The 27704-nt window shown below is 44.6% G+C and overlaps 12 protein-coding genes across 15 annotated transcripts; 5 read left to right on the top strand and 7 right to left on the bottom strand.

Moving 5' to 3' along the window:
• The first annotated feature begins 729 nt into the window (after positions 1–729).
• Positions 730–2952, top strand: LOC108053009 (testicular haploid expressed gene protein-like). Its single transcript, XM_017135579.2, has 4 exons — positions 730–1368; positions 1704–1803; positions 1994–2213; positions 2580–2952. Exons 1-4 carry the CDS (start codon positions 890–892, stop codon positions 2840–2842), a joined length of 1062 nt encoding a protein of 353 aa, XP_016991068.1. The 5' UTR covers positions 730–889; the 3' UTR covers positions 2843–2952.
• Positions 2953–3097: 145 nt separating this feature from the next.
• LOC108053008 (isocitrate dehydrogenase [NAD] subunit beta, mitochondrial) lies at positions 3098–5995 on the bottom strand. The gene is made up of 6 exons (XM_017135578.2): positions 5787–5995; positions 5581–5628; positions 5427–5519; positions 4759–4875; positions 4124–4705; positions 3098–3945 (listed from the first exon to the last, which is right to left on the bottom strand). Exons 1-6 carry the CDS (start codon positions 5826–5828, stop codon positions 3715–3717), a joined length of 1113 nt encoding a protein of 370 aa, XP_016991067.1. The 5' UTR covers positions 5829–5995; the 3' UTR covers positions 3098–3714.
• A 604-nt stretch (positions 5996–6599) lies between these two features.
• Positions 6600–10692, bottom strand: LOC108053007 (MICOS complex subunit Mic60). Of its 2 annotated transcripts, XM_017135576.2 has the most exons (9): positions 10313–10692; positions 9866–10062; positions 9203–9685; positions 8751–8899; positions 7996–8691; positions 7873–7893; positions 7464–7622; positions 7119–7407; positions 6600–7059 (listed from the first exon to the last, which is right to left on the bottom strand). In XM_017135576.2, the coding sequence occupies exons 1-9, from the start codon at positions 10355–10357 to the stop codon at positions 6882–6884; spliced, it is 2217 nt and encodes a 738-aa protein (XP_016991065.1). In that variant the 5' UTR covers positions 10358–10692; the 3' UTR covers positions 6600–6881. The 2 variants fall into 2 exon arrangements, with proteins under 2 accessions (XP_016991065.1, XP_016991066.1); XM_017135577.2 differs by lacking the exon at positions 7873–7893 and having other exon boundaries at positions 10313–10688.
• Positions 10693–11142: 450 nt separating this feature from the next.
• On the top strand, positions 11143–11974 carry LOC108053000 (39S ribosomal protein L35, mitochondrial). Its single transcript, XM_017135567.2, has 2 exons — positions 11143–11293; positions 11357–11974. Exons 1-2 carry the CDS (start codon positions 11269–11271, stop codon positions 11866–11868), a joined length of 537 nt encoding a protein of 178 aa, XP_016991056.1. The 5' UTR covers positions 11143–11268; the 3' UTR covers positions 11869–11974.
• A 305-nt stretch (positions 11975–12279) lies between these two features.
• Positions 12280–13466, bottom strand: LOC108052998 (fumarylacetoacetate hydrolase domain-containing protein 2). The gene is made up of 3 exons (XM_017135564.1): positions 13099–13466; positions 12906–13033; positions 12280–12843 (listed from the first exon to the last, which is right to left on the bottom strand). The coding sequence occupies exons 1-3, from the start codon at positions 13361–13363 to the stop codon at positions 12355–12357; spliced, it is 882 nt and encodes a 293-aa protein (XP_016991053.1). The 5' UTR covers positions 13364–13466; the 3' UTR covers positions 12280–12354.
• A 369-nt stretch (positions 13467–13835) lies between these two features.
• LOC108052999 (holocytochrome c-type synthase) lies at positions 13836–15363 on the bottom strand. 2 transcript variants are annotated; one of them, XM_017135566.2, is made up of 3 exons: positions 15039–15363; positions 14326–14920; positions 13836–14265 (listed from the first exon to the last, which is right to left on the bottom strand). In XM_017135566.2, exons 2-3 carry the CDS (start codon positions 14913–14915, stop codon positions 14010–14012), a joined length of 846 nt encoding a protein of 281 aa, XP_016991055.1. In that variant the 5' UTR covers positions 14916–14920; positions 15039–15363; the 3' UTR covers positions 13836–14009. The 2 variants fall into 2 exon arrangements, with proteins under 2 accessions (XP_016991055.1, XP_016991054.1); XM_017135565.2 differs by having other exon boundaries at positions 14326–14944; positions 15039–15360.
• A 384-nt stretch (positions 15364–15747) lies between these two features.
• Positions 15748–17442, top strand: LOC108053002 (NADH dehydrogenase [ubiquinone] 1 alpha subcomplex subunit 10, mitochondrial). 2 transcript variants are annotated; one of them, XM_017135570.2, is made up of 3 exons: positions 15748–15827; positions 16061–17183; positions 17251–17442. In XM_017135570.2, exons 2-3 carry the CDS (start codon positions 16062–16064, stop codon positions 17344–17346), a joined length of 1218 nt encoding a protein of 405 aa, XP_016991059.1. In that variant the 5' UTR covers positions 15748–15827; position 16061; the 3' UTR covers positions 17347–17442. The 2 variants fall into 2 exon arrangements, with proteins under 2 accessions (XP_016991059.1, XP_016991058.1); XM_017135569.2 differs by having other exon boundaries at positions 15795–17183.
• A 302-nt stretch (positions 17443–17744) lies between these two features.
• On the bottom strand, positions 17745–20457 carry LOC108053001 (transmembrane protein 181). Its single transcript, XM_017135568.1, has 7 exons — positions 19826–20457; positions 19251–19507; positions 19120–19200; positions 18830–18929; positions 18488–18765; positions 18329–18431; positions 17745–18269 (listed from the first exon to the last, which is right to left on the bottom strand). The coding sequence occupies exons 1-7, from the start codon at positions 20274–20276 to the stop codon at positions 17896–17898; spliced, it is 1644 nt and encodes a 547-aa protein (XP_016991057.1). The 5' UTR covers positions 20277–20457; the 3' UTR covers positions 17745–17895.
• Positions 20458–20668: 211 nt separating this feature from the next.
• Positions 20669–22668, bottom strand: LOC108052976 (pre-mRNA-processing factor 17). Its single transcript, XM_017135534.2, has 3 exons — positions 21954–22668; positions 21393–21871; positions 20669–21332 (listed from the first exon to the last, which is right to left on the bottom strand). Exons 1-3 carry the CDS (start codon positions 22666–22668, stop codon positions 20799–20801), a joined length of 1728 nt encoding a protein of 575 aa, XP_016991023.2. The 3' UTR covers positions 20669–20798.
• LOC123037489 lies at positions 22669–22773 on the bottom strand. Its single transcript, XM_044458488.1, has one exon. The coding sequence runs from the start codon at positions 22771–22773 to the stop codon at positions 22669–22671; it is 105 nt and encodes a 34-aa protein (XP_044314423.1).
• A 322-nt stretch (positions 22774–23095) lies between these two features.
• LOC108052989 (fas-associated death domain protein) lies at positions 23096–24206 on the top strand. The gene has a single exon (XM_017135550.2). The coding sequence runs from the start codon at positions 23208–23210 to the stop codon at positions 23916–23918; it is 711 nt and encodes a 236-aa protein (XP_016991039.1). The 5' UTR covers positions 23096–23207; the 3' UTR covers positions 23919–24206.
• Positions 24207–24566: 360 nt separating this feature from the next.
• On the top strand, positions 24567–27404 carry LOC108052988 (probable ATP-dependent RNA helicase pitchoune). The gene is made up of 5 exons (XM_044458441.1): positions 24567–24882; positions 24943–25140; positions 25387–26067; positions 26129–26754; positions 26974–27404. Exons 1-5 carry the CDS (start codon positions 24690–24692, stop codon positions 27298–27300), a joined length of 2025 nt encoding a protein of 674 aa, XP_044314376.1. The 5' UTR covers positions 24567–24689; the 3' UTR covers positions 27301–27404.
• Positions 27405–27704: the final 300 nt, after the last annotated feature.

The raw sequence follows: 27704 nt of genomic DNA, 5'->3' as shown, positions 1-27704 counted from the left end.
CAATGACAAGAACAACAAAAACATGTGCTGACGTGCTGAATTCCAATTGAATTGCAACAAAAAAATGACATTACCAAAAGTAAAACATTTCGAACTAACTTAAATGTATGGCAAAAACATTGTAAAAAAGTATAAAAACAAACCAGTTGAGGATGACAAGGATACAGGCAAAGATTGCTTGAGGAAAAGATACGATTTGTGTATATGTGAACAAAATGAACAAAAATAGCAGGTATACAATAACTGTCAGAAACCAAACTAAAGAAATGAACAACTTGCAGGCGAGACAGAGGAAATACAAACCCCAAACAAAACTATTAACTTGTAATGATGTGAACTTGGAGCATACTCTCAGTATTTTTATGAATACTGTCAATAAAACATTAATAAAAGATTAATATAAGGCTGTTATGATTTATGGTGGATGGACACATTTAAATTTTATGGTTACAGGTAGTATATAAATTGGAACGGGACGGATCGTCATACTATATCATATAGCATCCACAGGAACCATTGAGAAAAAAAGGTACATACAATTATATCAACATTGTTTCTTAATATACATATATACTATACTTACTTCTCGAAGTTTTTTTTGCCTTAAATTAATTTTCGGATTGACTGAAAGGGTATTAAAAAGTCAGCTTGACAAAGTCATTTTCCTTTTGTTTTTCGATATCCCTTCAAAAATTAACGAAAAAAAAAATCCCTTTACTGTCAAAATAAAAATTTTCATTTTAAAGTTACAAAAAATTCTTAAATAGTACATTATTTTCGACTCGTTCAGATAATCGTCCATGTTTTTATAAAAGGAAAAAAAATAAAAAAATAGAAGAATTCTTAAATTGGTTGTAAAGTCAAGCCCCAAAATTCGGAAGCCTCTAGAATGACCATCCAAAGACTGAAGTGCGACCTCAGCCCCGAGGTGACCACCTGTCTGCGGCTGAAGGACAGTGTCCGTCCGGACTGCTGTCCCATCCGGGACCCGATTCCCTACGATGGCGAGTGTTTCGTGCGGGACATTGGCAAGGAGCTGGAGAAGTTGTCGCAGCGCCATGAGCGCATTTTTGTGAAGCGCCAGCGGCTGATGGAGATGGCGATCCCCAGGCGGCGCCAGTGCCGCTTCGTGCCCAAGTGCGCCTGTCCCTTCCCCAAGTCCATCGAAATGGTCCGTCCCTGCGATGCCCAGAGTCACACGCGCACCGAACAACTGGCCCTGCCCACGGTCCGCCGGCTGCTCCATCGGAGGAAGCTGGCCATCCTCGCCGGCGACCCGATCGGCGAGTCCATCCTGAACCGATGGTTGCGCTACAGCTACCTGTCGCTCTACAGTCGGCTCTCAAATACCCAGCCCCTAGTAAAACCGTAAGTTTAGCACCGATATATAAAAATTGAAATATAACCGCCAATTAGTATACAATCCTACCTTAAGAAGATATGAATTTAAAGAAACTACGACCCAATAGCATCCAAAAAGCATTGTATTTGTTTTTCAAAAAAACATGACCATGGTTTAATCTAAAAAATCTCTAAAGATATAGGATATTAATGCCCCTTAATAAAATTTTTCATATTATAAACAATATTATAAAATTATAAAAAATCAACAAAATTAAATACGTATACAAATTTTAAGGATTTGTCATCCCTTACAAGCTTTCCTTTATATTTATTATCCTTGATTTTCACCCCACTTGTAGAAAGAAAAAGAAGAAGAAGACTGAAAAGCAGTTGGCTAAGCACGAAAAGTATATTCAAAAGTTGGCGAAGCCAAAGGAAGCTCCAAAACCACCGAAACCGGTAAGTAAAAACAATAATTAAATCAAAAAATACATCAAAATATACTCTTATTTTTAATTTGATACAAATTTATTAATAATTTATTTTAACCCTAAATCAAAAGAACCGTAAACCTCCAATGTTAAACTCATTAATTTAATAAAAATGCCATTTTTAACTAATAAGCAAAACGTTATTTTGTTCCGGATAGGAACGAGCTGCGGGGGAGATCGACCAGGAGCGCCTGAAGAAGCTGGCGAGTCCCAAAGCCTTTGTGGAGGAGCTCAAGCCCAAATGGGAACTGACCTCCCAGATGAAGGACTACAAGGCCTCCAAGCGGCTCAAGCAAATATCGCAGCCCATCACGCGGGATAACGTGCACATCAACGACAACCCCGAGAAGGTTTCACCCAATGCCCTCAAATACAAACGTGAGTAGTTTCCATAAAAATATAGTAATATAGTAGTAGAATCCTTCATATTCAAAATATTAAAATTATTCATTTAGTTCTTTTAAAATTCATATTTTTTAAATATTGTTTCCGTTTTCTACAATGAAAAAATATTGATTTATGGAAAAACAATACTTAATATTTTTGCTAAATTTCCATTTTTTCTGAGAAAATAAATCAAGAAACACTCAAAAATTATTTCAAAATCGGTCAAATATATAGTCTCCATATCTAAGCTTAGATGGATATAAATGTGTATGTCCATCTGACTATTAAATTATTATCAATTACTCCCGGTACTTTTTCATCTGATTATAATGATGTCTAATTTGAATATCCCCTTAGCGAGTCCCCGCATCAAGGAAATGTCAGAGCCACTGAGGACGCGCGATGCCAACCAGGGATTGGCCGATGTCAAGGAGAATCCTTTCGGGATCGCCCCAAATGCGCTCAAGTACAAGCCGAGCACGCGCATCAAGGAGCTGGCGGAGCCCAAGGAGTTCGAGAACACGCACATCCGGGAGAATCCGTTCGCCATTTCGCCGGCGGCCCTGAAAGCCAAGGCCTCGCCACGCCTCATCGAATTGGCCAAGCCCAAGGGCGGATGAATCCATCAGAGCCTCTTAAAAATCAATACTGTTATATTTGGTGTCCTAAGATTTGCATTTTGGCTACGTTTGGTATCAAGTTTTCCATTAAATTTGTTTTTGGTTTTCTACATTTTGTGTTTTTTTTTAAAACAATGGATTCGAAGAAGGTCTTTCCTGCTGAAAGTGCTAGAGGATTTTTGAATAGCGATAGACCATCCTTCTACAGAATGGTTAAGGCACCTGCGATAATTTGACACTCAAAGCAAACAAGGATTCTCAATTTTTTTTCTTTTGTTTGTATTACTTAAAATTTAGACAGCTCAAACTGACAATGGCTTTTAAATAATAATTAATTTAGATTTGAGTTTATTGTTATCTTCCTCACAGCTCCAGTGGAGTGGGTCCACTCAAAGCCGTCCGCTATCAGTTAAATTGGTTTAGCAATATCATTTGTTTTCGTTTTTTTTTTTTTTTTTCAACAGGGTAAACATAATTTATAAGTCGGGCGTTAACTTGGATTTTTGTAAAATCAATATAGAGGAAAAATAATACGTAAATAATTACAACATAAGGATCAATGTGTTACTGCCAATTGGTAAAACTAAAGAATTCGCGACTTTGGATTCGGGGCGGGTCTTGGGGCTTTTCAATTGGACTAAACTTAAATATTCGCCGGAAATAATACTCAAATTAATGCACTGATGACATCGGGACAAATAAAAAATTGGACGTAAAAAGGAAACTAAGAACTTTCAAGGTGTTTTTTCAACAATTCAAATTTAGCTGTGGCAACAACAGAAACTGTCTAATGTCGATTATATAAGCGCCAACGTTGTTGCCCATGATGGAGAAGACTTGCTGATCGCGCCGGCGATGACAATGGTGCCCGTCTAGGACATGCTCAGGATAATGGCGCGGGTGAAGTCCTGCGTGGTCGACTGTCCGCCCAGATCCTTGGTGCGGACCTTGCCGTCCGTGAGCACCTTGTTGATGGCATTCTGGATGGTCTCGGCGTAAGTGGGCAGGTTGATGTGGCGCAGCAGCTTCGTGCCGCAGAGCAGCATGGCAGTGGGATTGGCCACATTCTTGCCGACAGCCTCAGCGAAAGTGTGACGTGCACCCTGCAATCAGAAATTGGATTTAGAGATAAGTGTTTTTCCCACTACTGTCAAGGGTGTCATAAATCAGAGCTTATGGTAGATTAGGATCCCAACAAAGAAATATTTGAAATGCGGATCAAACCAGCCGTTTTGTGGCCTTTTTTTAAAATACCATCTCAAATTGCAGCCTCTATCTTACCGGCTCGAAAACCACGGTCTCCGAAGAGTAGGAGGCACCAGCCACGACACCAGCACCGCCCACAAGTCCACTGGCCAGATTGTCCACGATGGCGCCATAGAGATTGGGGGTGACCATCACGTCGAACTGGTTTGGATTGGAGACCATCTGCATGGTCGTGTTGTCCACGATCATCTTCTCGAACTGGATGCGCGGATAGAGCCGGGAGACTTCTTCGCAGCAGCGGAGGAAGAGGCCATCGCCCAGCTTCATAATGTTGGCCTTGTGCACGGCGGTGACCTTCTTGCGCTGGTTCTTCGTGGCATAGTCGAAGGCAAACTTGGCGATGCGCATCGACTTTTTGGCGGTAACGATCTTCAGACACTCCACGATTCCGGGCACCGACTCGTGCTCCAGGGCCGAGTACTCGCCCTCAGTCTGCTCGCGGATAATCACCGTATCGATGTTAGTGTGGCGTGTCTTCACTCCGGGCAAACTGCGCACATGCACCACGTTGGCATAGAGGTCCAGATCGTTTCGGAGCTTCATGTTGAGGGTCTGCAGGTCACCCACATTGCTGTAGTCAGGAGTGGCCAAAACACCCTGGAGGAGATCGGTTAGAATTTGCCATGCTACTTGGTCTGGTATAATCTCACCTTAATGCACACTTTATTCTTCTGGATAGAGGCAACTACATCCTCCAGCTTGGCACTCAGCACCGGATTGATTTCGGAAAGGAAGTAGCACTCGAAGTCCACGGGAACACTGGCTGCCTAAAAGATAAGATAAGAATTAAGTACATATTAACTTGGTCTAAATATAGGATTTATTTTATTTTTGAATATTTGTTTTGAATGCAAAGATCTCTCATTTGAGTTGCACATTTTGACTACTACAAATAACGTTCTCTAGATATACAAAATTTAAAATTACGTTTAAAATTTGATGTTTAAAAAAGTATCATAAAAATCTAGAAATATTTCTAAGTGGCCACTCATCACATATCTTTACGGTGTAGATAAGTTGGACTGCTTTGATTTACATAATTAAAACACTCGTGATTGGGAAAACAAAATATAAATATAAATATAAAAACTGGCATAACCCAATACGGGAAATGTATTTGTATCCTTTCTATTTCATTCCTATAAATGGATTTTTTTAATTTAGGATATCTTGATAAATAACTTGATAAATAAGATAACTCTTTTTAATCTGCAATAATATTCTATGGTTCAAAAGTCTTTTTTAGGGCTATTGAATGTTGAATGATGTTTTGAATACACAAATGCTCATGATTGGAAGGATCTTGATGGATAGCTACCTTGAAGACCTCCTGGAGCGAGTAGACCAGCTCGGGACCCACACCGTCGCCGGGAACCAGTGTGCAGGTGGTCCTATTGGCGCCGAAGTTATCCTGCAAGTCGTAAGAGATTCCTGTTACCTCTTCGGCCTCCAAAATATCGCATGTAACTTACCGAAACCCGAAGCGCCGATGAGGTGTGCAGACTACGTGCTGCCGCAGCCTAAAAGAGTTGGAATATATATGGAGTTAGGGATCAGGCTAGCTAGGATTATAACCTCAAAAAAATAAGAAGAACTGGGCCCTCTGTGCAAAAATATTCGCTCAACGCGTCGCGGGCAAGTGTTTATGTAAGAGCTGCCGGAATCGACGGATATTTACCTGCATGAAGGTGCGTCCAACGGTTCTCGCCAGCATCGACATTTTGCTAATCGGTTCGCTAGATCTTCCGGCTGTTGCTCAAAAACCAAAAGTAAATCCTGTGGGCACGGGAAATTTGATTGCAATGTGATTTTTGCTCCGGTGCCAAAACCGAAAATTTCAATAGGACCAATCGACCACGCAAATCAGCTGATTGCCTCTGGCCTACCAGGGCTGGCTGGAGCCGCCCACGAAACGGGCTCAACCAGGGTTGGCTAATGACCAACTATCGACTGTTTTCGCGTACGAAAATAAATGACAAAATGTATTACTATCAAACATTAATTTTGTGGAGACCACATTGTATTGAGAGGTTGACTACTTTTGCTTTGTTTATCTTTTTTTTGGAAGTATTACAAATTATATATTCAAATCATTATTTCCATGCTATCAACTATCGGGCTTGTTCCATCACTACCGCCGTTTTCCCCTGAAATCATTGGTTAATCCTCAACTTCTGGCAAAACAAACACAGTTTGACTTTTTAGAAACAGACTATATAAAAACAGCAAAATATACCGTAATATATTACAATTTTTAATCATAAAATTAAATATAGCAAAAAGAGTTACCCAGTCAAATTTTGTTTCGTAGTGTTTTATTTCGTTTCTTTTTTCGATAAACTAAACAACTACAGGATTTATGCCTTAACTAATCACAATGTCCTTTAGGAACACTATCAAAAATTTACCAATTTTAGGATCAACCAGCAGCAGTATTTTTTTATACTAATTACTCGTTTGGTTTTTCGAAATAACGATCAAAGAAACGGAGTTTAGTCACAGGCATCAAACTTCGTGAAGACCTCCCCGAAATTTATTTTGTGTGAATTTAATAATGGCGTTTCTCTATATATAATTTGTATAATTGAAGCTAAACAAAATGTTACAAATATATATAAGTGTTTTTCTTTTAAACTGTGACCTCTCATTGGACAAATTACATATTGCTGTTTATCTTTTGCGTTTAGTGGCTTTCGTTCCGCCTTCACCCGGACTAATAACAAATAATAAGTGTATCTTTTTGTTTCTGGAGGAAAGGTATGTGGGACGTAGTCTACAAATACAAGAGGCCGCTGGCAGCTGCGTGGGCCATCAGAGTGTTGGCCGCCTGCTGCGTCTCCAGCATGAGTCGGGCCTCCTTTATCCACTCGCCCGCTATCTGGCGGGATGCACCCTGGAGCAGGTTCATGTACTTCAGCGCCTGCAGGAAATCGCTGCGATCCACATGGTACCTGTGTAAAAAATAGCAAAAGAATAAGTGTTTTTTACTACATCTTATGGTTCTTCTAACCTGGCCCTGTTTAGGATATCATAGGTGTCCAGTTTACTGTAGTCGAAGGGTTTGTTGTCGAGTTCGTCCTTTGATATGGGATTATCGGGCCGCAAGATGAACAACGATTGCAGATAGGACAGGAAATAGATGGGCAGACCGGCTCCATCCTCTGGCACGAGCGCAAGTCGTCGCGCCACGCGCTCCACATTAAGGAAACGCTCTCTCAGCGCATCCTCGGGATAGACACCGCGCTCCTGAGCCTCCTTTGGCATGCTCTGCAGCACGGCCGCCACCAGATCGTCGCCCTCTATAAAATATTATGATATCAGCATAGAGTTCATCTAGAAAGTACTTTCAACTTACTGGCCACCTTGGCAATGGCATTGATCTCGTTCTTCAGAGGGCGCAGCTTCTCCTTGTAGTGCACGCCAGGAGTGGCAGTGCGCACGGAGGCCCACAGAGCTTGACAGGCGGCCCACAAGGCCTGTGCCTGATTGGCAGTACGCTCTGCATCCGCACGCTCTGCAAAAATGTTAAAAATAGTTGATTAGCAAAAATGGCCTGGACCACAATGGGAAAGAAAATTATAGTATTGTTAAAATTGATCCCTAACTAAATAAAGAAATAATAAAGTTTTATAACTCTTTTAAATGGCATTCAAACTTATAAAATAATTGTCATCGTCATTACAAATACCGAATAAAAATAATAAACAATAATGAGTTCTCAAAACTATTCAAGAAAAATAAATGTATATATTCTGTGAAAATACCTTGAAACTCATCCTCTATCTCTAAAATATCAGCATGTTTCAGAAGTTTATGTAAACGATTATATTTCTAGCCAGACTACACTAGCTAAGTTCAAGGGAATAGTTCTAAAGGTTATAACTCACCTGCTAAAGCCGCATCCATGCCGCGCAGCTTGCCCAGCATAGCGGCCAGTTGTAGCTTATAGTTGGCCTTCTCGGTGGCCAGCTTGTCCTCCAGCTCGCGTTTGAAGCTGCGCGTGAGATCGGTCTCTCGCTGGGCCACGATGTCCTTGATGTGATCGGCGTGGGCCTCTGCCTGCTTTTTGAGCTGCTGGCGCAGCTGCTTGTCCGACTCGGCGTGAATGTGGAAGATTTTCTTCTGGTTCTCCACGGCCAGTTTGCGTCGCTCGGCCTCCAAATGGTATTCCAATTGAGCGCGCAGAGCTTCCGAATCGTTGTCTCCGCGAACCGAGTCAATGGCTCGCTTCAGACGCAGTTCGCCGTCGGTTTGCAGGCGCTGCAGCTCCTTTTGGTAGGCCAGAACATGGGTGTAGGCATGCAGAATGAACAAGTCAAGGTCCTCCTTTGACAAGTTGAGTTTCTTATCCGCCAAGCTGAGGCCGGGGAAGATAGACTCGATCTCGTCAATGAAGTAGTTGCGCGCCTTCTCCACATTGCGCCAGTACTTGTCCGACACGCTGGCAGTGTCCTTGTGGCGGTAGAGCTCGTCCTTGACGTTGCCTATATGATCCACCAGTTTCTTGATCTTGTCGCGCACTGCCTCTACCTTCTTTGAGTTCTGTGCCGTTGCCGCTGCACTCAGAGCGATCTCGCAGGCGACTGCAATGGATGTGGAAATAAACCAAGGTCTTTAAATACTTTACTAGCACTTTGCTTACCAATCTTCTCCTGGGCCTCACGAGCTGCACGTTCCGCTGTGGCCACTGCCGTGTCCCGGGCACTTGCGCGATTCTTAAGCGTGGTCCAAAGAGAGTTCTCACCATTCTCCACCGCCTTATCCACAACCTTACGCACATCATCATTGAAGCTGAAAAATAAATAAAAGTTAATATCATGATTCTTTTTTGGACCCGGCAAAATTAAAAAAATACATAAGGCAAGAGTTTTAAAAATAAAACAATTCATTGAAGGCCCTATCTATGATGTGTGCTTTCTATAATTAGGATTAAATAATATGCAATGTATGACTGAATTATCTTTGAATAAGAAAATTTTTCTTGCAGAAAATAATCGAAAAAAAAAACAATTTTAAGAAAAACTTTTTACAAAAGAAATTGCAAATTACAATTACACAAAATGTGCAAGAACTTGGATGGTTTTTTATTTTTACCCCTTCAACACGGCGATGGCGCTGTTGTACTCCTTCACGGCCAGTTGTGCGGCCAACTCGATAGCTTTCTCCAGCTCGACGACTTCGCGGGGCAGCGGATCATCCTTTGGCTTGGCCTTGGTCGCTGGCACTGTCGCTGCGACTGGCTTCTCGGGTTTGGCCACTGGTTTCGACTCCGCCTTGCTAACTTCGGTGGTTTTTGAGGGTTTCTTTTCCTCGGCAGGAGAGGCCTTCACCGGCTCCACTTTCGCCTTCTTCGCTTTGTCATCGCCGCTGCTGCTGCCAAACAGACCCGTCACCGTGGAGGTAACCGAGTCAACGGTGGAGGTAACCGTCTCGAAACCAGACTTGACCTTGTCGATCTGGTCGTTGACGCTCTTGGTGATGCCCTTAAACGGCGGCTCCTCCTGCAGCGCCACTTTGATAATGGAATCGGCACCGGGCACATTCTTTTCAACCAGTTTACGGAAGCCTTCGTCGTATCTGAATGAGATTTATATATTAAATTTAAAGTTTTATTGAGTCAATGCAAGACAGTATATATCAATAAAAAGACTCCTTATGTCAACACATCCCGTGTATTGCATCACGGTTTCTTGCGATTTTATGGAGTATCTATTTAATTAATATTATGGTTTATAAGTTAGTAAAATATATGGTTACTTGGCGTAGGTGATGACTCCGCCGACGGCTGCCAATGGAGACACGAAGAGCACAACTTTGCCGAAGCCAGCTTCGCGCATATTCGGTGGTGGCGGCAGGCTCTGGTATCCTTGATGTCCTTGTTGCCGTCTGCCCTGCTCCCTGCTTCCATTTCCGCTGAACTGCCTGCTGTTTGTGGTGCTCTGCTGCAGCGTACGCTGTGGAAATCAAAGGTAAATTATGAGGAATACTATTTACAGGACCTAGTTAACCCGGAGACACCCCCGCGTCCTGGGACAACTGGAATTTTGGAGCTTTTTGGCGAATTCCTGGGCTTTGGAGATGACATAACCAGCGCCTCTTGTTGTATTTTCGCCAACCGCTTGTTTATAGGCGCGCGGGGGTGGGGTCAACGTGACGATCGATTTTCACGTTATCAAACAGCTAAAAAATAATAGAGAAACTCACCTGCAGGGCGCACTTGCACTGATCTCGCACGGCTAGCCGATACATGGTGTTGATTCGCGTTGATCCTGCTGCTCCTGCTCCTGTTGCTCCTTCGGCTCCCGTGAATTTTAAGAGACCCGGCGGCGTGAATTAAATTGTGCCCAATTCGTTCGAAGCTGGCTCGACTGCGTCAGCGCTGGTGGGTGAATGGCTGGCCAGTGCTGCAGCTTCCTCTTCCATCCCACACACTCACACGCACACGTGTCCTGCGTCCTATTAGTCCTTTTTTGTTTTCGCTACGCTTGGTCTTTCGCTGGCTGTACTGGAATTTAATCATTCAATTTTGCTTTGTATTTTGACGGCAAAAGTGTTGGCAACATATACGCTTTATGCGATAGGCCAGTCGGGATACATTCGATTTAGGGATGGACGCGTGATTAATTTTTTTGGTACGTCACGACATACAGGATTTTTTGAAATATAAATCTAATTATCTCAAACAATGCCGAAAAATGTCAAAAAAAATAATACATAAAGAGTGAAAACTCTATTTCGTAATGTTCTTGCTTTTTAAATTCACTTTAAAAATATATTTTTCTCGAAGGCAAATTGTCAACAAATTATCAACTTAGCAAATTACTAAAAATAAGGTCCAAAAAGTTTCTGAATTGCACAGAAAACACATTCAAACTCTTATAAATATTTAGAAAATAACTAAAAGGACAATAAGAGAACAGTCTTGTTGTAAAATACTTTTATTGGGAATCCCCGTTATTGTTAGTGCGATATACTATTTTGAGGCACGACCTGTGCCCATCTCCAAAATTGGTAATTTGCGGCAGTGTTGTGTGGGCAAACAGCACTGTGAATGGCAAACAGCTGATTAACTGTTACGCGACTCAGGAAGAAGCAGAGCAGTTACGATCTGATTGGAATTTTAGATTTATTTTAAGTTTTTGGGGCTTCAAATAAATAAAATGTTAAGAACTTTTGTTACCAGCGGTAAGTGGTTGTATCTATGTAACTATCAAAGAATTGGGTTTGTAATTATCCTATAAATTACAGCGTTGCGAAGCGTTTGCCGACAACCGCCGACTGCTTCATCGGTGTTTTCTATGGTCCAGCGGACACAGCGTGCCAATTTGGTGACTTTATCCCGACCCAGCCTGCTGCCCGTTCCAACGCTGTCTTCTCCTGCTCCCCTACAGCTTCTCCAGCTGCCTGGAGGTCTGGCAGCTACAGGATCACCACCAACCACACGTAACGTGACAAAGTTCTCGCTGATCAAGGGAAAACGAAAGACGTCAAAGGCGGTTCTTAAGCGATTCAAGCGTTTGGACTGGGGAGCCTGGATACGCACCCATTCCGGTCGGCAGAAGAAGCTGTTCAAGAAATCTGGAGCCCTGCGACGCCGCCTAAAGCAACACGTCTTTACCAACGCTACGCAGAGCTGGCTGCTGGACAAGATGGTCACCAGCTTCTGGCGCCGTCCCAAGCATTATATCGCCGATCCCTACAGGCCCTATCACAGTCGCAATGAGTACTACGCCACACAGTCAAAAACCTTTAAAGTCTAACCTTGTTGATTAAATGATAATACTACAATTTTAAGTCTTTTTACGCTGGTTTCTTAAAAATTGGATTACCTTTTGTCTAAAAGATAAAACAACTTACAGAATAGAATGTTATTGTTAAATTATTGGGTTTACAAGGGTTATTTCATCTACTAAAAAAAGATACAAATCTAACCTCTTTACAAATAGTAAATAATATTGTTTATTTCTTTTGATAAAATAAGTATTCATTCAACATTATAGGTAGCGATTAAGTAAATACTTATTCTGCTGAAAATGTTCAACACTTCATTCACAAAAGTATCGTTTAACTTCATTATCTTTATACAATTAAAAACCATATGTGAAAATTAGACCAGGCAGGCAAATTGTAACGTACTTACAGTAACACCCATTTCCATTTAAACTCCAAACTCATTGATTAAATGCCATTGTTTCACAAAACAACTAATTAGTATACATGTATAACAAATAATAGGGAATGACCATCTAGGGGGCCACGATCTTGTTGCAGAGCTTGCCCAATCCTACGATCTCCGACTGAACGACATCGCCAGGCTTAAGGAATTCCGGCGGACTGCGGTGCATGCCCACGCCCTTTGGCGTTCCGGTGACGATGATGTCGCCCGGAAGCAGAGTGATGTTTTCAGTCAGCCGATTGATCACATCGTCCAGCTTGAAGATTAGGTTGCCGGTATTGCCGTTCTGTTTCTCTACGCCGTTGACCCAGGTCTTTAGATTCAAGTTGTAGACATCCGGCACCAGGCTCTTGTGCACCACCGCCGGTCCCAAGGGCAGGAAAGTGTCCATCGACTTTCCGATAAGGAACTGACCGCCATTCCGCTCCTTTTGCCAATCGCGGGCGGAGATATCCTGGGCCACTGCGTACCCGAAGACATAGTCCATGGCTTGGGATTTGGGCACACGGCGTGCGACCTTTCCAATGACACAGACCAACTCCACCTCCCAATCGATTTTCTGCGGAAAGTTTTCTGGTAATCTCGACGAGGCTATCTCTTGTTATCTCATATTCTACATACGTTGCTGGCCGAGTGAGCGATGACATTATCTTGAGGACCCACCAGGGCGTTATTGAACTTGCTGAAGAACATGGGTTCCTTGGGAGCCGGTTTGTTCTGCTCGTCGCAATGATCCTGGTAGTTTAGACCTGTCGAGAGATTGAGGTTTAAGATAAAATAATTTTGGAGGTCAAGGTCCACACAATCCACTTACCAATGCAGATGATCTTGCCGGGATCGGTTAGAGGTGGCAGCAAAGTGACATCATCGTTAACCTCGAGTCGAGGCTGCTTCTCTGACTTTTTGGCCAGCTCCTCCAGATTGGGATTCTGGGCAATCAGCGCCTTCAGATCACTTGGCACGCCCTCCAAGCCGGCAAACTCCACCAGCGACTTCTGATCCTCGGAAAGAAGACCCAGGCGCTTGGCCAAATCGCCTTTACGCAGGTATTGCACGAACCTCATTCTGGCAGTTTGCATTTATGACTGACTTAGGTGGATCGGAACGATCGGTGCTATCCAATTAGCTCTTTAGTGGCCAAACACGATTCTCACGTAATGGGGACAGCAACAAAAAGCTAAGCAAAATACTAGCGTTTTTAAATACTGTCCAGTGCTCTAAAGCGACAGGAAATTACACTTTCAAAAAAATATATGAAATTCTAAAAAATTATAATTTCTTTAATGAGTTAAAAATTGTAGTATTCGTTTAGAATTTAATTAATTAGTCGCCCAGAACATATCTTATTTTAAAAATGTTTACTTTTACACGTTGATTTTCACCTGAATCAATTTTTACCATAAATGTTCTAAAGAATGTAAATAAAATTTGAATGACTAAAATTATAAAAACATAAGACTTAATTTAAACATGAACTATTTCTGGTATATATTGGTAATTTCTGCCAATATATTCTGCAGTCTGATATCTTTAACAAAAAACACTTTTGTCTTTGGGTGTTCAGAAGTCAGAATTCAAAGTTTATTTGAGGCTAGAACAGGATTAACTACCGGAATTCGCTATTCGCCCCATAACAGTTTAAACGCATTCAACTACAACTCCAGTCGCATCCGATAACTTAAGCCGATTTTGTACAGATACCGATCATCTTTCTATCCACTCCACCTAGTCGCTTCCGGCTGACACTTTGCCTCCATCGCGGTCGCCAAACTTCTCGGACAGCTCGAACTTCCAGCGCATGTAAGCCACTCGCATCCTGTCCCAAACGTTATCCACGGAGTCCATGGCAGGACGCACGTCCAGCAGGGCGAAGCGGTAGTCTTTATCCACCAGACCGCCGTCGTAATAGTCGATGACGTAGCGCACATCCTTGCCGCACCGATCGACGATCCAGTCGTGTCTATCGAAAGGCAGCTCGTATCTAAAAGGGAGTTTAGGAAGGTTATTATTGAATAAGGAGGTAGAAAAGGGAAACACTCACCCCAGCCAGCTGCGGAAGCGGGCACGTGGACTGAAGTCCTTGGCTTTGCCGCCAAAGCTCTTGAGGCGCGGATTGCCACACTCCTTTGCGTGCAGCGCCTCCCACTTGAGCACCTCCTGCCAGGCCTGCTCGTTGTTGGCGTTGTGGATGCGTATGATGTCGCCCATATCCTTCTGCGAGACATCCTCGGTCTTCCAGCGCCAACCCTTGCGCAGCATGGCGTTCCAGAACATCTGCTGGCTGGGATACTGCCAGAACTGGACGGTGCCATCCTCGGTGACTTTGGGAATGGTCGACGTTTGACGGTCTGTGGGCAATGGGAAAGGCTGGTCCGCCGCCGGCTGTTGGTTGGCCGGTGGCATCATGTTCAGCGGATTCACATCGCTGTTGTCGTGCTGTACCGGGCACTCGGATGCCGACTGCATTTTGGGATGGGGTGGCACAGCGGAGACGGATTTCGCATCTCCGTGCTTCTGGTGCATGGGACATTCCGGCGGCGGGGCACCGGCTCCGCTCATGTACTTGGCATGGTCCACCGGCACATTCTTGGTGGCCTCCATGTGCACACGGGATATCGCTACATTGCCCATGTTAGCTGTGGATTGTTCAATAACAAAATCTGTGTCACGAGAAAATACTATTAGTTCTTTCAGTTGCGTAACTAAAAGGGAATGGAAACCCTCTAAATGCAAGGCTCCTCTGCCTGGACTTACCCGATCCTCTGGTTTACAAGTCTGGGGTCTGTATATCTGTTCCTGGAGTCAGTCGCCTTGAATTTTGATTGATATAATAGTTAGTTAGTTCATAGTTAGAACGTTGGAGCCCAAAATGCAGCAAGGTTGTGGTCAGGGTTGCCAGATCGCTGGGAAGCGAACCAATGTTTCAGCAGCGTGTAAATATAGTAAAAGTTTACAAAAATGAAAACACGTTCGTAGCAGATAGAGAGTATCGGCTGTCTATTGTCAATGAATAGTTTCTTCAAATTTATTTCAAATAAATTGAGATGAATACTATGGGAGATACGGATGTCAACACTTCTTGGCAGTGTTGGTAAATCTACTGCAGTCGTTAGCGTTTTAAACTTTTAAAATATAAACTAAAAAACTTATTATAAAATAAAGGGGCCTTGGAACTCTGAAATATGATATATTTAAACATATAGAGAGACAATCAATAAGAAAACTTAAAAATTTGATTTGTATGTTTGTGGGCTAGCTCAAAAACAATAATAAAGAAATGTATATTATACAGCAATATAAAATGTTGGGGTACATTCATAATCTTGTTATTCAAGTTAAATAAAAACTTAAATTTGCTTTATATAAATAAGAACATGAATTAATAAACATGAAGTAAACAACAAAACATAAATATACATTTTTAAAGACCCATTCTCGATTATTTTTCGAGAACCCTTGACAACTCTATCCTAGACGTTTTCCAACACCGACCACAGACCCCGAATTTGTTTTTGGGTAGATTTCCGATCTTTAGCTTGAAAAGTGAGTTAATACGGCCCAATCGGGTGATAAAACCTCAATATTTGGTAAACCGAAGGAGCACCCAACTGGCGGTCAGCAGGAAAAACCAGAAACGCCGGCGCACCTGCACTTCTTGGCTAGAAATTACCGCACAACCTGCGCAGCTCCTGTGATGTAACCACACCACAAACTGCCAGAGAAACATTTGTTATTATTATTGATTTCACATACTGATTCTGGCTTTCCCCCTTCAGCATGACCGCCGTGTTCCGCGTTGGCCTGGTGCGGCTCGTCAGCCGCACACAGTCGCCCAATCTTCTCCAGGCGCAGACGAACGCCCTGCCCGCCGCCTTCCAGAGATGCAGCATCTCCGGCAAGACGATGCGGGGTGGTCCCCGGGTGCCCAAGGCCGCCCCCTATCCGTACAAGACGAAGAAATACAGCTTGGTTAATACGTTCTTCGACAAGACGTCCAAGCGCTTCGACGAGAACTCCAAGGTGATCTGTGTGGAGGGACCCATCGCCGCCGGCAAGTCCAAGTTCGCCAAGGAACTGGCCGAGGAGCTGGATATGGAATACTATCCGGCCGTGGATCTGGACCTGATCTACATCAATTCCTATGGCTATGACATGCGGAAGTTGGATCCCCAGTTACCGCCCAGCTGCCGCAGCTACGACGTGCGCAACTTCTGCCAGGATCCCGGCCACGATCTGGCCGCCCAGTTCCAGATCCGCATGTACATGCTGCGCTATTCGCAATACATTGATGCCCTGCAGCATATCTTCAGCACCGGACAGGGTGTTGTCCTCGAGCGCAGTCCCTACTCGGACTTTGTCTTCATGGAGTCCATGTTCCGGCAGGGATACCTGTCCCGCGGCGCCCGTTCCGTGTACAACGAGCTGCGCCAGAACACCATCGGGGAGCTGCTGAAACCGCATTTGGTTATTTATCTGGACCTGCCAGTCGATGCCGTGAAGAAGCAAATTAAGGCACGCAACGTGGACTACGAGGTGCAGTCGAAGGTGTTCAGCGATGCGTACTTGACGGATATTGAGCAGCTGTACAAGCAGCAGTACCTCAAGGACATCTCCAGCCATGCCGAGCTGCTGATCTACGACTGGACAGCCGGCGGCGAGACCGAGGTTGTGGTGGAAGATATCGAGCGGATTGATTTCGACCAGTTCGAGGCGGACTCGCACAACAAGAAGATGCTCGACTGGCGTTTCCCACTGGAACCCGAGTGGTGCGAGGCCCGCATCAAGTACTGCCACGAGAAGCCCGATCTGATGAACTACTTCAATGTGCCTCGCTTCGACGTTCCCGAGCTGCTGCGCAGTGCCGACGACAGCAAAACCTGGCGGGATGTCTGGTACAATGTAAGTGCAGAGCTCCAACTCGTCCCTATTGTTTCTTTTTACATATATCTTGTTTTTCCGCCTGCAGGCTCCCGGAATGAAGTACCGTCCCGGCTACAATGCGGAAATGGGTGACGGCGGTCTCCTCACCAAGACGAAATTGGGTATCAACGAGGCCATCTAGAGGGTTTTTGCTATGCTTTTTAATTGAAATCATCTGGCGAAATGTGTTAATTATCTAATAAACAATCTAGTAAAATAATGGTAAAGCAACCTCTAAGGATAACGGATGTTCTATTTTAAATATGGATAATCGCTTTTGGACAGTAATATAAATTTATTTCTGAACTCACTTTGTGTATTATGTCAAATTGTTTTTTATGTTTTATTACCTTCAATTTAAATTAAATTTAAAATTAAATTTCATACCTTTCTTAATAGGCCAATAATTTAAATATTTTTTTTATACCGATTCAAAGACGAAATGTATGGTCATTTTAAAAATTAACTGACAAATTAATTTATTTAACTCCATTCTGCTTAAATATGAATGACTAAACATATTTTCAAACAATAAGTAAATTTCAGTTTAAATACTCAAATTTCAGAGATTAATTCGTTTAATTTATGCATAATGTTAGAGAATATTTTGTACACTTATTTAGCACTATAACCCTCGCTTGCGCTATGGAACATTCTGAAATCCAGTCTCCCAAGGATCTCCGATCTCCGATCAATCGCTGTCGTAGTCATTCTTCCCAGCACCGCCGCCTACAGCGGTGAGGGGGCGACGGGACTCCTCATCGGACCCGTAGACCACATCCTCGTCGGAGTCGTCGATCATGGAAATAGCTGGATTGTCCTTGGTAACGGCCAGTTCCGCCTGGGCAAAGCGTCCGTCCGGCGAGTACACATACGCCATGGTGTACAGATAGAAATTGAGCAGCCCGTAGAAGCACATGAACTGCGCCGAACTGCGATAGGTGGTGTTCAGTGAGGCCACAAAGTTGTCCTCGAGGATGCCGAAGCCAAAGCGACATGTGGTCACCGTGATGGATATGGAAAGGACGAACAACATGAGCAGCGTGAGAAACTTCAATCGCATATCTGTGGAAATAGATGGAACATTAAGGATTAAATATAGATGTTATAGAAATATATCTCACCGAAATAGGGCATGGACCGGAGTTCGGTGTATGCTCGTAGCAGAAGCAGTACCAAATACAGCACATACATGCAGCAGGCAATGTAGAAGAACATCTTGAAGCCCTGAGAATGGATTCGGATTTTAAAATTTACATAGCTTTTAAAGTTTGTGTACCCACATTGTAGTTCTTTGTATCTACAAAGTGACTGTAGGTGGGATCCCTTAGCTCATTGCACTTTTCCCAGGTGGCCAGGACGATGGCACACAGCCAGATGGGCAGGACGACGATCACTTTGACCAGGTAAAAGCGCACAAAGCTGCGCTCATTCTGTCGCAGTCCATGGTAAATGCAGAGCCAGAACATGAGCAGTGCACAGAGGAAAGTGGCCTGGAGAATGGCGTCCAGCATTCCTGGCAGCCAGGAGTTCATCAGGAAAATAAGCGGAAAGAAGGGATCTGTAAAGGAGAGTTTCTTGGTATAAGAACTACATAATAGGTTTTATTTTAAGCTGGGACTTACTATCATACAGCAGAAGCAGGGGCAACAGAACCGACAACCATCGCTGCTCGATTGACCAATCGTAGATTGGATATTTGCGCAAGGTGTGGGCATACCAGCACTAAAAATAAAAAAGTATTAGACTCAGTAACACTATAAAATATACGTTAGATAATAAACCTTAAATTCATAATTAGCAGAATAGAAATATTTTCTAAGAAATCAAAAATATTTTCAAGTTTTCGTAAATAATGGATTTTATAGGTTTTGTAAAATCAAAAATATTCGAAATAGATTGATAGACCACTTACTATAACTATGAAGGTAAAGAGCAGAAAGATGCACCTAAACCAGATCTCAATCTGCGTGAATTCCGGACTGTAAGTCTTGAACTAAAGTGAAAAATTAGTAAGCATAAAATAAGAATATTCCATTCACTCACGTAGAATGTAATGCTGCGTATATTGTACTTCTGGTGGAAGGACTCCAATCCGTAGAACCGCACTGTTATGATATAGTGGGCGTAGTCCAGGAATCCTAGATGCATCACCGTGAACTCCTCACAGTCGTTACGGACACAGACCAAGTGTCTTGTCCGGTTGTGGGAAACCCCCGAGCCCAGGACATTTTGGGGTTTGTGCTGCTCGTTGATTCCATCGATGGAGACACTCACCTGGAAACTCTTGTCGTAGCGCTCGTCTGGGAAATGGTTTACAAAAATGTATATCTCATAAAATATTATAATAAAATTTTTAATACTATTAACAATTTCAGTTAGAAAAACAATATAGGGGGTCGGTTTCGGAACACTCTTTTTGGGGATGTTAAAAACTAAGATTTTGCTTTCTATATTACAGAAAACATCATATTAAAAACTCGCCTGCAGTTTAGAAACAAGGATAAATGATCAAAGTATATAAAAAACTTACAAATTAAAAGGAATTCGAATTATTATTGTAATATTTTTTAAAAAATATTATTTAAAATTTAAATAATTTTGTATCCCTCAAGACCCACCATCGTTGTTGTCCGTCACCAGTTTGGCGATCAGCCACAATTGCTGGGAGTAGGTGGTGGTCAATGGTGACTTCATGGCAAAGGGACCTGTGGCCAGGACCGCTGGGCTGTGGGCCAGAGAGGTGTTAGCGAGGATCTGCTGGGCGGTCAGCGAGGAGGTGCTGGTGATGGGCGGTCCCGTCAGCCCGATGACGATGCCCAGGCCGAAGCAGGTGAAGAAGCCCAGGAAGACCATGACGAACTCGCGCTTGTGCATCGAGTAGAGCCGCATGTGGACGGACCGCTCGCAGCGGTCGTGGTGATAGGCGGGCGAGATGTACCTGCTGAAGTCGCTGAACAAATCGCTGAACTGCGAGAGGGACGACTTGAGGCGCAGCAGGAGGCCGCCGGACGGCAGCTGGTAGGCGTAGCCCAGGCCAGAGGCATCCGCATCCGAGTGGGGCTTGGCCATGGCCGCTGGCAGGAGTCTCGGGTGTCTGGCTGATGATCGGGGTCCTCCTTTCGCACGTCCTTCACTGCATCTCCTATCCTCCTTAGAAATATTTTGCAATTGTCTTTTTCCTGATTTTTGGCAGACCTCTTTTTATATCCGCTCGACGTTTGTGCGCCTTTCGTGGAAAATATCGATTTTGGCCAACACTCGCATATGTTTTGGCTTGCTTGTGGGGGTGGGTGGGCGAAAGTTGGGTGGTGGGCAAACCATCAGTCGAGTTGTTTGCATTTTCACATGCACTGCGCATGCCCACTCTTATCACAACCGAAGGTAAATAAAGACTAAACCCCACAAAAAAGGGGCTTGTCAAGCGATTATCAATGTAAGGACCAAATAAAGATAAACTTAAATATGAAATAAAATTTTTAAATATCCACCACAAACAGTGAGGCATCGCAGTTTGAACATAATATTTATACAATGTAATCAATTTACAAATCGGTTTGGCTTACATCTATCTAGATTATTTTGTGCGGAACATTAGTCCCAGTATTTGATCTGGCCATCCCAGCCGGCGGTGGCCACCTTGCTGGCCTCGTGCGGATGCCAGAGGGCACTGATGCAGACGCCGTCGTGCGCCTGCCATTTCTTGTACATCTTCGTCGTTTTCCAGTCCCAAATATAGCACTTGCCGTCGCCATCGCCCGATACCAGGTAGCTCATGTCGGGTGAAAAGTCAAGCTGGCAGGCGTAGCCAGAGACCATGTGCCCGGTGAAGGTCTTCTTGCGGTTCATTTTGAAGCGGTTGAGAGCAGAGAAGATGACAATCTTGTTGTCCAACGACTGGCAGGCCATCCACTTGCCATTCGGCGCCAATGTGACGGCCGGCATGGAATGCATAGTCGGATCGGCAATGTACTTCATGTCCACGGGAATGTCCCACTCCCAGATGCGCATCGATTTGTCGTCCGAGGTGGTCACAAACCGACGGTTGTCGTCCACAAAGGTGATGGTGCTAACCGACCCCAAATGCCGGTCGTATTCCTGAACAATATCTCCGCTGCGAGTATCCCACTGTGAATTAAACAAATAACAGAATTATAATTTGATAGCTATTTGTGTAGGAGTACTTACGCAAATGATCTTCTTATCGGAGGTGCCGGCCACAAACAAATGCTGCTTGCTGTTGTCAGGGTGGAACTTCACACAGAATGGCATTTTGCGGGTGGTGAATCGGGACACCACATCGCCCGTTTCTGCATCCCAAAGCTTTATGTAGCGATCGTAGGAAGCGGACAAGAAATTCGTGCCCCTGTTGTTCCACGCAATGTCCTTGATGGCCTGCCGATGGCCGGAGAAGGTGCGAATGCAACGTCGCTCGCCATACACCTCCCACAGCTTGACCCGGCAGTCCATCGAACCGGAGAGCAGGAGATGAGCGGTCTTGGGGAACCAGCGAATGGAGGAAATGCCCTTGTTGTGGCCAGACCATGTGTGTATGTGCGCCTTGGGCAGGAAGCATTTGGGTGGCGGCGCATTGGAGCGGAGATTGACGCCTAGATCGTGAGGAGCGTGAAGATACGAGCGGCCCTGGTAGTCGTAAGCATCCTTGACTGTGGGGGATAGAAGAAAAAATCGAATTTAGGATATTTATTCGGTGGCTATATGTTTTCCCCTGTTTTCCATCATACTCACTGTGCAGTGTGGACTTCTCCTCGAGCGGCTTGTCCTCGGGAATGCGTCCGCGCTTGTGCCGCTTGGACAGCAGCTCGTCCAGCTCGGCGCGTTCCTGTTCGTTGGGCTTGGCAACCGACACCTCGTTCTCGAATTTGCCCCATGGGCCCAGGAAGCCCTCGATATCCTCGGGACGATCATTCTTCTCCTGTTTGCGCAGTTTTTTCGCTTTGGGCGCCTCAAACACTGTCTTGCCATTGTCATCGTAGGCGGACTGCAGGTCGCCCACATACGATTGCCCGTCGGCCTTCTCGTCCACACTGGGATCCAAGGCGTAGCCGTATGTGTGAAATGTGCGTCGCTGATTCTCGAACTCGAAGGCATTGATGTGCGCCTTCTCTACATAGCCGGCCAGTGTGTTTCGCGGAGCCCGCTGCTGCATGGTGAGGTCCGGGTGCTCCGGACCCTTCACCGGCGCATACATCTCCTCGTAGCGTGGATTGTAGGTGACCTCCTTGAGCGTGGGATCCAGAGTTCGAGGCACCGCCGAGGCTCCAAGGGGCACCACCGCTGGCGCCGCACACACTGCAATTGCCGTGGAGAGCGAGTGCGTCTTGTCCACGGGCAGCAAATGAGCGGGAATGGCTTCGGTTGCGGATGCGGATCCGGATTTAGTAGCGTCCTCATGGTCCGATTCGCCCTCCGAGGAGCTGGCGTACGTCTGCAGGCCCAGCATCTAGAGGCTGCGCACGAACTCCGTGTACTTGTTGACAAAATGCTGAAGGTAGATCACAACCAGAGTGTAGAGCAGGAAAACAAAGACGTTTATAGATATTTCCATCAATTTTTAGGTTTTGTGGCCCGATTTGTAGAGATGGCATTCCGAGTCCTGCTATCGGTTATCGGTGCCATCATTAGGATAGTCGAACGGCCACACTAACAATCCATGATGACGAAATGGAAGGTGGTGCGGTTCAAATTAAAATATCTGTTGATTAAAATAATAAAATATATAATAAGTTTATTTAGCATAAACATATTATTGTTTTATATATTAGGTAAAAATATGCTTTAGTTATTTTTTAAAATACCATTCGTATTTGAACCTGAATTTGTATACAATGGAATTTTTTATCTAATGGGTGTGGTCTCACTACTGATAAGACAATGTTTGGCCATACGGTCATACTGAACCAGACAAAAAGTAGGATAGGCAACTTTGGATCGCAGTAAATACCACCGCTTTTGATCAAAAGTCCAGATATATTAGTCACGATGACGGGGGGCAACCACTGGAGCTACGACATCCTCAAGCAGATGGTCATCGAAGGATGCACAGTGGATGTGGAGGAGTTGAAGGCGATGCTCGCAGACGAGATTGGTTCGCAGCGGCGATTGGATTGTATCCGGTCCATTGAGGATCTAATCGACTGCCTGGAAAGGGCCGACGAACTGGCCGAGGACAATGTGGAGCCACTGCGTCGGATGTCCATCAATCAACCAAAGCTAATCGAGGCTCTGAACGGCTACACCCCACCGGAAAATGTCCGGGATCGGACGGTGAATATGTACCAGGAAATCCGATTGGCCGAGGAACTGCGTCAGCAACTCCGGATTGCACCGGTTCAGATGGCTCATCCCGCGGTTTCCGTAGCTGCAGCACCCACGCCTGCAATCCAGAATTATACCACTCCGGCTGCATTTACGGATCGCAAACGGACGGCTGTCTTCAAGAAAATATCCGAGGAACTGGGTCGCTATTGGCGACGTTTGGGTCGATCGGCCGGCATTGGCGAAGGCACCATGGACAACATCGAGGAGCGCTATCCGCACGATCTGAAATCGCAGATCCTGCGACTATTGCAACTCGTCGAGGAGGACGATTGCCATGATCCCAAGCACTTTCTCGTTCGCCTTTGTCGCGCCCTCGGCGATTGTGGTCGAAATGATCTGCGCAAGAATGTGGAGCGGATTATGTCCCACTAACCCTATAATAACCCACTCTTTAGGTTAGTTATCAAATGTTTGTATTTCAATTGATGGCCTGATAACAAGGGGTGATTCCCCGGCCATCGGTGATAAGGTTTGCGCCTTTAAGCCAAACCAATTTAGCAAACAGTGCTTTTGTTGTAATTGTCTAATCACCTGCATAATAATGTGTGGGTAGAATTTGCAATATGCTATCGAGTGTGTTTGTTATATATAAACGTAAATTTTGTTTATTAATAAAAGAGATTTAATTTTTAAAATTTTTTTATACTTTAAATCTTTTATTGAATAAATTCAATGTTATAAAAGTTTTAAAACCTATTCGACCAATGAAATAAATTGATAAATAAACGTGCAATAAACATTAAAACCGACTTCTCTATTAAGTTCAAGGCTATTCAATCAATGTTAGCCATGAACGGGGTGATTCCTTTTAAACAAACAAACTTCTTATCTTATGATAAGAAGATGTGATTTCCCTCGAAATTTTATTAGAATGATAAATGTCAAGCCTCACAAAATTATCAATTTTCTTATCAAGCAAAACCGGTTTATTAAATTCCAAAAATAGTGGTTTAAAAATACACCATTTGAAAAAAAAATATCGCTTGCCCCAACTATCGATGAAACCAGCTGTAAGTTATCGCGTTCTTCGGGGTGAATGGCAATTTAGCGACTGCAACACGTGCGCGCTTAGTTTTATTCGGAAATTCAGTTTTTAACCATTAAAGTGTATTAAGTAACTGAAAAACAGACCAGTCCAGCAGAATGTCGATCCGGGAGAAGCTGCTGATGAAAAAGATAGTGAAGCGGGAGAAGATGAAGAAGGAGCTCACCCAGAAAAAGGCGAAAAACAAGCCCCAAAGTCAGGAGCCACCCAAACAAAATGGCAATAAACCCAGCAATAAACCCAGTAAAAAATCGCAGAAATCAAGCAAAAAACATGTGGAGGAGGAAGAGGGTAAAACTTAAAACATATAAAATTCGTGTATAAGCTAACAGTTTATTTTCCACGCCGCAGATGACGATTTAGAGGAGGATTTCCAGGAGGCGCCGCTGCCCAAAAAGAAGCAACAAAAACAGCCGCCAAAAAAGCAACAAATTCAGGTGGCCAACTCGGATTCCGATTCTGATGAAGATGAAGACGAGGATTCGGAGGACGAAATCGAAGAAGAGGAGGATGTGGCCAGCGGCAGTGAAGAAGAAGAGCAGGAAGAAGGTTAGTAAAAGAGTAAAATCCACCTTAAATATAGTAGTATTATTTTTAGCAAATAGTCGAGGAAGTTAGTTACTTAGTTTCCCAACATAATGATGATTTAAAGGCGAATTTGAGCAGCTCTGGATCAGCGAGTTAATGCTGCCAAAAGCAGGCATGAAATCCATTTTAAAACCAACTGAATAAAATCAAATGTATAGGAACTAAATCCATTATAAACCTTAATTAACAAATTGCACTTTTTTTCAGATGAAGATGAGCCGGTGCCCGCCAAGAAAACCAAGCTGTTGCCCAACAAATCCAAGCCACAGAATGGCAAACCAGCTAAAGACGATGAGCCCTTTACCGTGGAATCCTCTCTAGCGGCCCTGGATTACCGGGATTCGGATGATCGCAGTTTTGCCTCCTTGAAAGGAGCCGTTTCCGAGGCCACATTGCGTGCCGTGAAGGAGATGGGCTTCAGCGAGATGACGGAAATCCAGGCGAAATCACTGACGCCCCTGCTAAAAGGACGCGATCTGGTGGGTGCTGCCCAGACTGGTTCCGGCAAAACACTGGCCTTTCTGATTCCCGCAGTCGAGCTGATAAACAAGCTGCGCTTTATGCCCCGCAACGGCACAGGCGTAATCATCATCTCACCCACGCGAGAACTGTCCATGCAGACATTCGGTGTGCTCAAGGAGCTGATGGCACACCACCACCACACCTACGGCCTGGTAATGGGCGGCTCCAATCGCCAGGTGGAGAGCGAAAAGCTGGGCAAGGGCATCAACATTCTGGTGGCCACACCGGGTCGGTTGCTCGATCATCTGCAGAACTCGCCCGATTTTCTGTACAAGAATCTGCAGTGCCTGATTATCGACGAAGTGGATCGGATACTGGAAATCGGTTTCGAGGAGGAGCTCAAGCAGATCATCAATCTGCTGCCAAGTGAGTGAGCATTAACTGAAAATCTCTCTTATACTAATATTATTTTCCCTGACTCTTTTAGAACGCCGCCAGACAATGCTCTTCTCGGCCACACAGACGGCTCGCATCGAGGCCCTGTCCAAGTTGGCCCTTAAGTCGGAACCCATCTATGTGGGAGTACACGACAACCAGGATACGGCGACCGTCGATGGACTCGAGCAGGGCTATATCGTCTGCCCTTCGGAGAAACGGCTGCTTGTCCTCTTCACGTTCCTCAAGAAAAATCGCAAGAAGAAGGTGATGGTGTTCTTCTCGTCCTGCATGTCCGTCAAGTACCACCACGAACTCTTCAACTACATCGACCTGCCGGTGACTTCCATCCATGGAAAACAGAAGCAGACGAAGCGAACGACCACCTTCTTCCAGTTCTGCAATGCCGAATCTGGCATCCTGCTCTGCACGGATGTGGCTGCTCGTGGGTTGGACATTCCGCAGGTGGACTGGATCGTGCAGTACGATCCTCCAGATGATCCGCGCGAGTACATTCACAGGGTGGGCCGAACGGCCAGAGGATCGGGCACTTCGGGCCACGCACTCCTCTTGATGCGACCCGAGGAGCTGGGCTTCCTGCGATACCTTAAGGCCGCCAAGGTGCCACTCAACGAGTTCGAGTTCTCCTGGCAAAAGATAGCCGATATTCAACTGCAGGTGAGTGCTCTTACTAAGTATTTTATAACTCCAAATTAGCAACATTCTCGGGAAGACAGATTAAATTTGTATGAAAATGGTAACGGAAAATGGTAAACTATCAAAATACCTTTTTCACGTTTTATTAGTTTTGTAAAAAGCTTACATATACAATCTTTAAAAAATTAAACCAACTTGGGAATAGTAAATCTTATACGTACCTTTTTTTATCCGTTGCAGTTGGAGAAGCTGATCGCCAAGAACTACTTCCTCAACCAGTCGGCCAAGGAGGCTTTCAAGTCTTACGTGCGAGCCTACGATTCGCACCAGCTGAAGCAGATCTTCAACGTGAACACGCTGGATCTGCAGGCGGTCTCGAAGAGCTTTGGATTCCTGGTGCCGCCCGTGGTCGACCTGAAAGTGGGCGCCGCCAGGCGGGAACGACCCGAGAAACGGGTGGGCGGCGGTGGATTCGGGTTCTACAAGCAGATGAACGAGGGATCGGCCTCCAAGCAGCGACACTTCAAGCAGGTCAACCGAGACCAGGCCAAGAAGTTTACGCGTTAGTTGTAGATTTAGGCAGAGATACCAATGCATATTGTAAATCTGCTTCTTTATTTCAGTGTGTATACATATAGGCAAAAAATATAAAACTAAATGTTTCCATTTCACGAATTCACATAACCATTTGGCCGGGCATCATCATCAACAACTCGCATCCCACTCGATCTCTCGATGCGGATGTGGCTTCTCCTTATTTGTGCCTTGTTTGTTTCAAATGTTTATTGTTGTCGCCGTCGAGTCGAGTTGAGTCGCCTCCCCAAATTTGGGCTATCGCGCTTTTTATTTCGTGTTTCGCCCGCTAAATTGTGCCAGTTTATGGCCCACGCTCGCCCAGTTGCTCTAAAACTGTGGCGACGTGCTGTTGTCCCAACTAATCGATAATCGGGCGCTTAATCAATTGCTGACTT

The sequence above is a fragment of the Drosophila rhopaloa genome, unplaced genomic scaffold (genome assembly GCF_018152115.1).
Source record: "Drosophila rhopaloa isolate 14029-0021.01 unplaced genomic scaffold, ASM1815211v1 contig_167, whole genome shotgun sequence".
In the NCBI taxonomy this organism is placed as follows: Eukaryota; Metazoa; Arthropoda; class Insecta; order Diptera; family Drosophilidae; genus Drosophila; species Drosophila rhopaloa.
Note: the sequence above shows the minus strand (reverse complement) of the source record. Positions and strands in the feature narration are given on the sequence as shown.

Excerpts from the sequence above, each read along its gene's own strand:
- LOC108053009 (XM_017135579.2), top strand. The coding sequence starts at position 890 with ATGACCATCCAAAGACTGAAGTGCGACCTCAGCCCCGAGGTGACCACC. Across the intron at positions 1,804-1,993 it reads CTCCAAAACCACCGAAACCG|GAACGAGCTGCGGGGGAGAT; the intron begins GTAAGTAAAAAC and ends TGTTCCGGATAG. Across the intron at positions 2,214-2,579 it reads CAATGCCCTCAAATACAAAC|CGAGTCCCCGCATCAAGGAA; the intron begins GTGAGTAGTTTC and ends ATATCCCCTTAG.
- LOC108053008 (XM_017135578.2), bottom strand. The coding sequence starts at position 5,828 with ATGTCGATGCTGGCGAGAACCGTTGGACGCACCTTCATGCAG. Across the intron at positions 5,629-5,786 it reads TTGGACGCACCTTCATGCAG|GCTGCGGCAGCACGTAGTCT; the intron begins GTAAATATCCGT and ends CAACTCTTTTAG. Across the intron at positions 4,706-4,758 it reads AGAATAAAGTGTGCATTAAG|GGTGTTTTGGCCACTCCTGA; the intron begins GTGAGATTATAC and ends GATCTCCTCCAG.
- LOC108053007 (XM_017135576.2), bottom strand. The coding sequence starts at position 10,357 with ATGTATCGGCTAGCCGTGCGAGATCAGTGCAAGTGCGCCCTGCAG. Across the intron at positions 8,900-9,202 it reads GCCATCGCCGTGTTGAAGGG|CTTCAATGATGATGTGCGTA; the intron begins GTAAAAATAAAA and ends TTTATTTTTCAG. Across the intron at positions 7,408-7,463 it reads TGCCATTGCCAAGGTGGCCA|AGGGCGACGATCTGGTGGCG; the intron begins GTAAGTTGAAAG and ends AATATTTTATAG.
- LOC108053000 (XM_017135567.2), top strand. The coding sequence starts at position 11,269 with ATGTTAAGAACTTTTGTTACCAGCG. Across the intron at positions 11,294-11,356 it reads AAGAACTTTTGTTACCAGCG|CGTTGCGAAGCGTTTGCCGA; the intron begins GTAAGTGGTTGT and ends TATAAATTACAG.
- LOC108052998 (XM_017135564.1), bottom strand. The coding sequence starts at position 13,363 with ATGCAAACTGCCAGAATGAGGTTCGTGCAATACCTGCGTAAAGGCGAT. Across the intron at positions 13,034-13,098 it reads CGGCAAGATCATCTGCATTG|GTCTAAACTACCAGGATCAT; the intron begins GTAAGTGGATTG and ends ATCTCTCGACAG. Across the intron at positions 12,844-12,905 it reads TCGCTCACTCGGCCAGCAAC|AAAATCGATTGGGAGGTGGA; the intron begins GTATGTAGAATA and ends AACTTTCCGCAG.
- LOC108052999 (XM_017135566.2), bottom strand. The coding sequence starts at position 14,915 with ATGGGCAATGTAGCGATATCCCGTGTGCACATGGAGGCCACCAAGAAT. Across the intron at positions 14,266-14,325 it reads CGCTTCCGCAGCTGGCTGGG|ATACGAGCTGCCTTTCGATA; the intron begins GTGAGTGTTTCC and ends ACTCCCTTTTAG.
- LOC108053002 (XM_017135570.2), top strand. The coding sequence starts at position 16,062 with ATGACCGCCGTGTTCCGCGTTGGCCTGGTGCGGCTCGTCAGCCGCACA. Across the intron at positions 17,184-17,250 it reads GGCGGGATGTCTGGTACAAT|GCTCCCGGAATGAAGTACCG; the intron begins GTAAGTGCAGAG and ends TTCCGCCTGCAG.
- LOC108053001 (XM_017135568.1), bottom strand. The coding sequence starts at position 20,276 with ATGGCCAAGCCCCACTCGGATGCGGATGCCTCTGGCCTGGGCTACGCC. Across the intron at positions 19,508-19,825 it reads GGTGACGGACAACAACGATG|ACGAGCGCTACGACAAGAGT; the intron begins GTGGGTCTTGAG and ends ACCATTTCCCAG. Across the intron at positions 18,766-18,829 it reads CCTGCTTCTGCTGTATGATA|ATCCCTTCTTTCCGCTTATT; the intron begins GTAAGTCCCAGC and ends TCTCCTTTACAG.
- LOC108052976 (XM_017135534.2), bottom strand. The coding sequence starts at position 22,668 with ATGCTGGGCCTGCAGACGTACGCCAGCTCCTCGGAGGGCGAATCGGAC. Across the intron at positions 21,872-21,953 it reads GGAGAAGTCCACACTGCACA|TCAAGGATGCTTACGACTAC; the intron begins GTGAGTATGATG and ends TATCCCCCACAG. Across the intron at positions 21,333-21,392 it reads CCGATAAGAAGATCATTTGC|TGGGATACTCGCAGCGGAGA; the intron begins GTAAGTACTCCT and ends TTTAATTCACAG.
- LOC123037489 (XM_044458488.1), bottom strand. The coding sequence starts at position 22,773 with ATGGAAATATCTATAAACGTCTTTGTTTTCCTGCTCTACACTCTGGTT.
- LOC108052989 (XM_017135550.2), top strand. The coding sequence starts at position 23,208 with ATGACGGGGGGCAACCACTGGAGCTACGACATCCTCAAGCAGATGGTC.
- LOC108052988 (XM_044458441.1), top strand. The coding sequence starts at position 24,690 with ATGTCGATCCGGGAGAAGCTGCTGATGAAAAAGATAGTGAAGCGGGAG. Across the intron at positions 24,883-24,942 it reads ACATGTGGAGGAGGAAGAGG|ATGACGATTTAGAGGAGGAT; the intron begins GTAAAACTTAAA and ends TCCACGCCGCAG. Across the intron at positions 26,068-26,128 it reads GATCATCAATCTGCTGCCAA|AACGCCGCCAGACAATGCTC; the intron begins GTGAGTGAGCAT and ends TGACTCTTTTAG.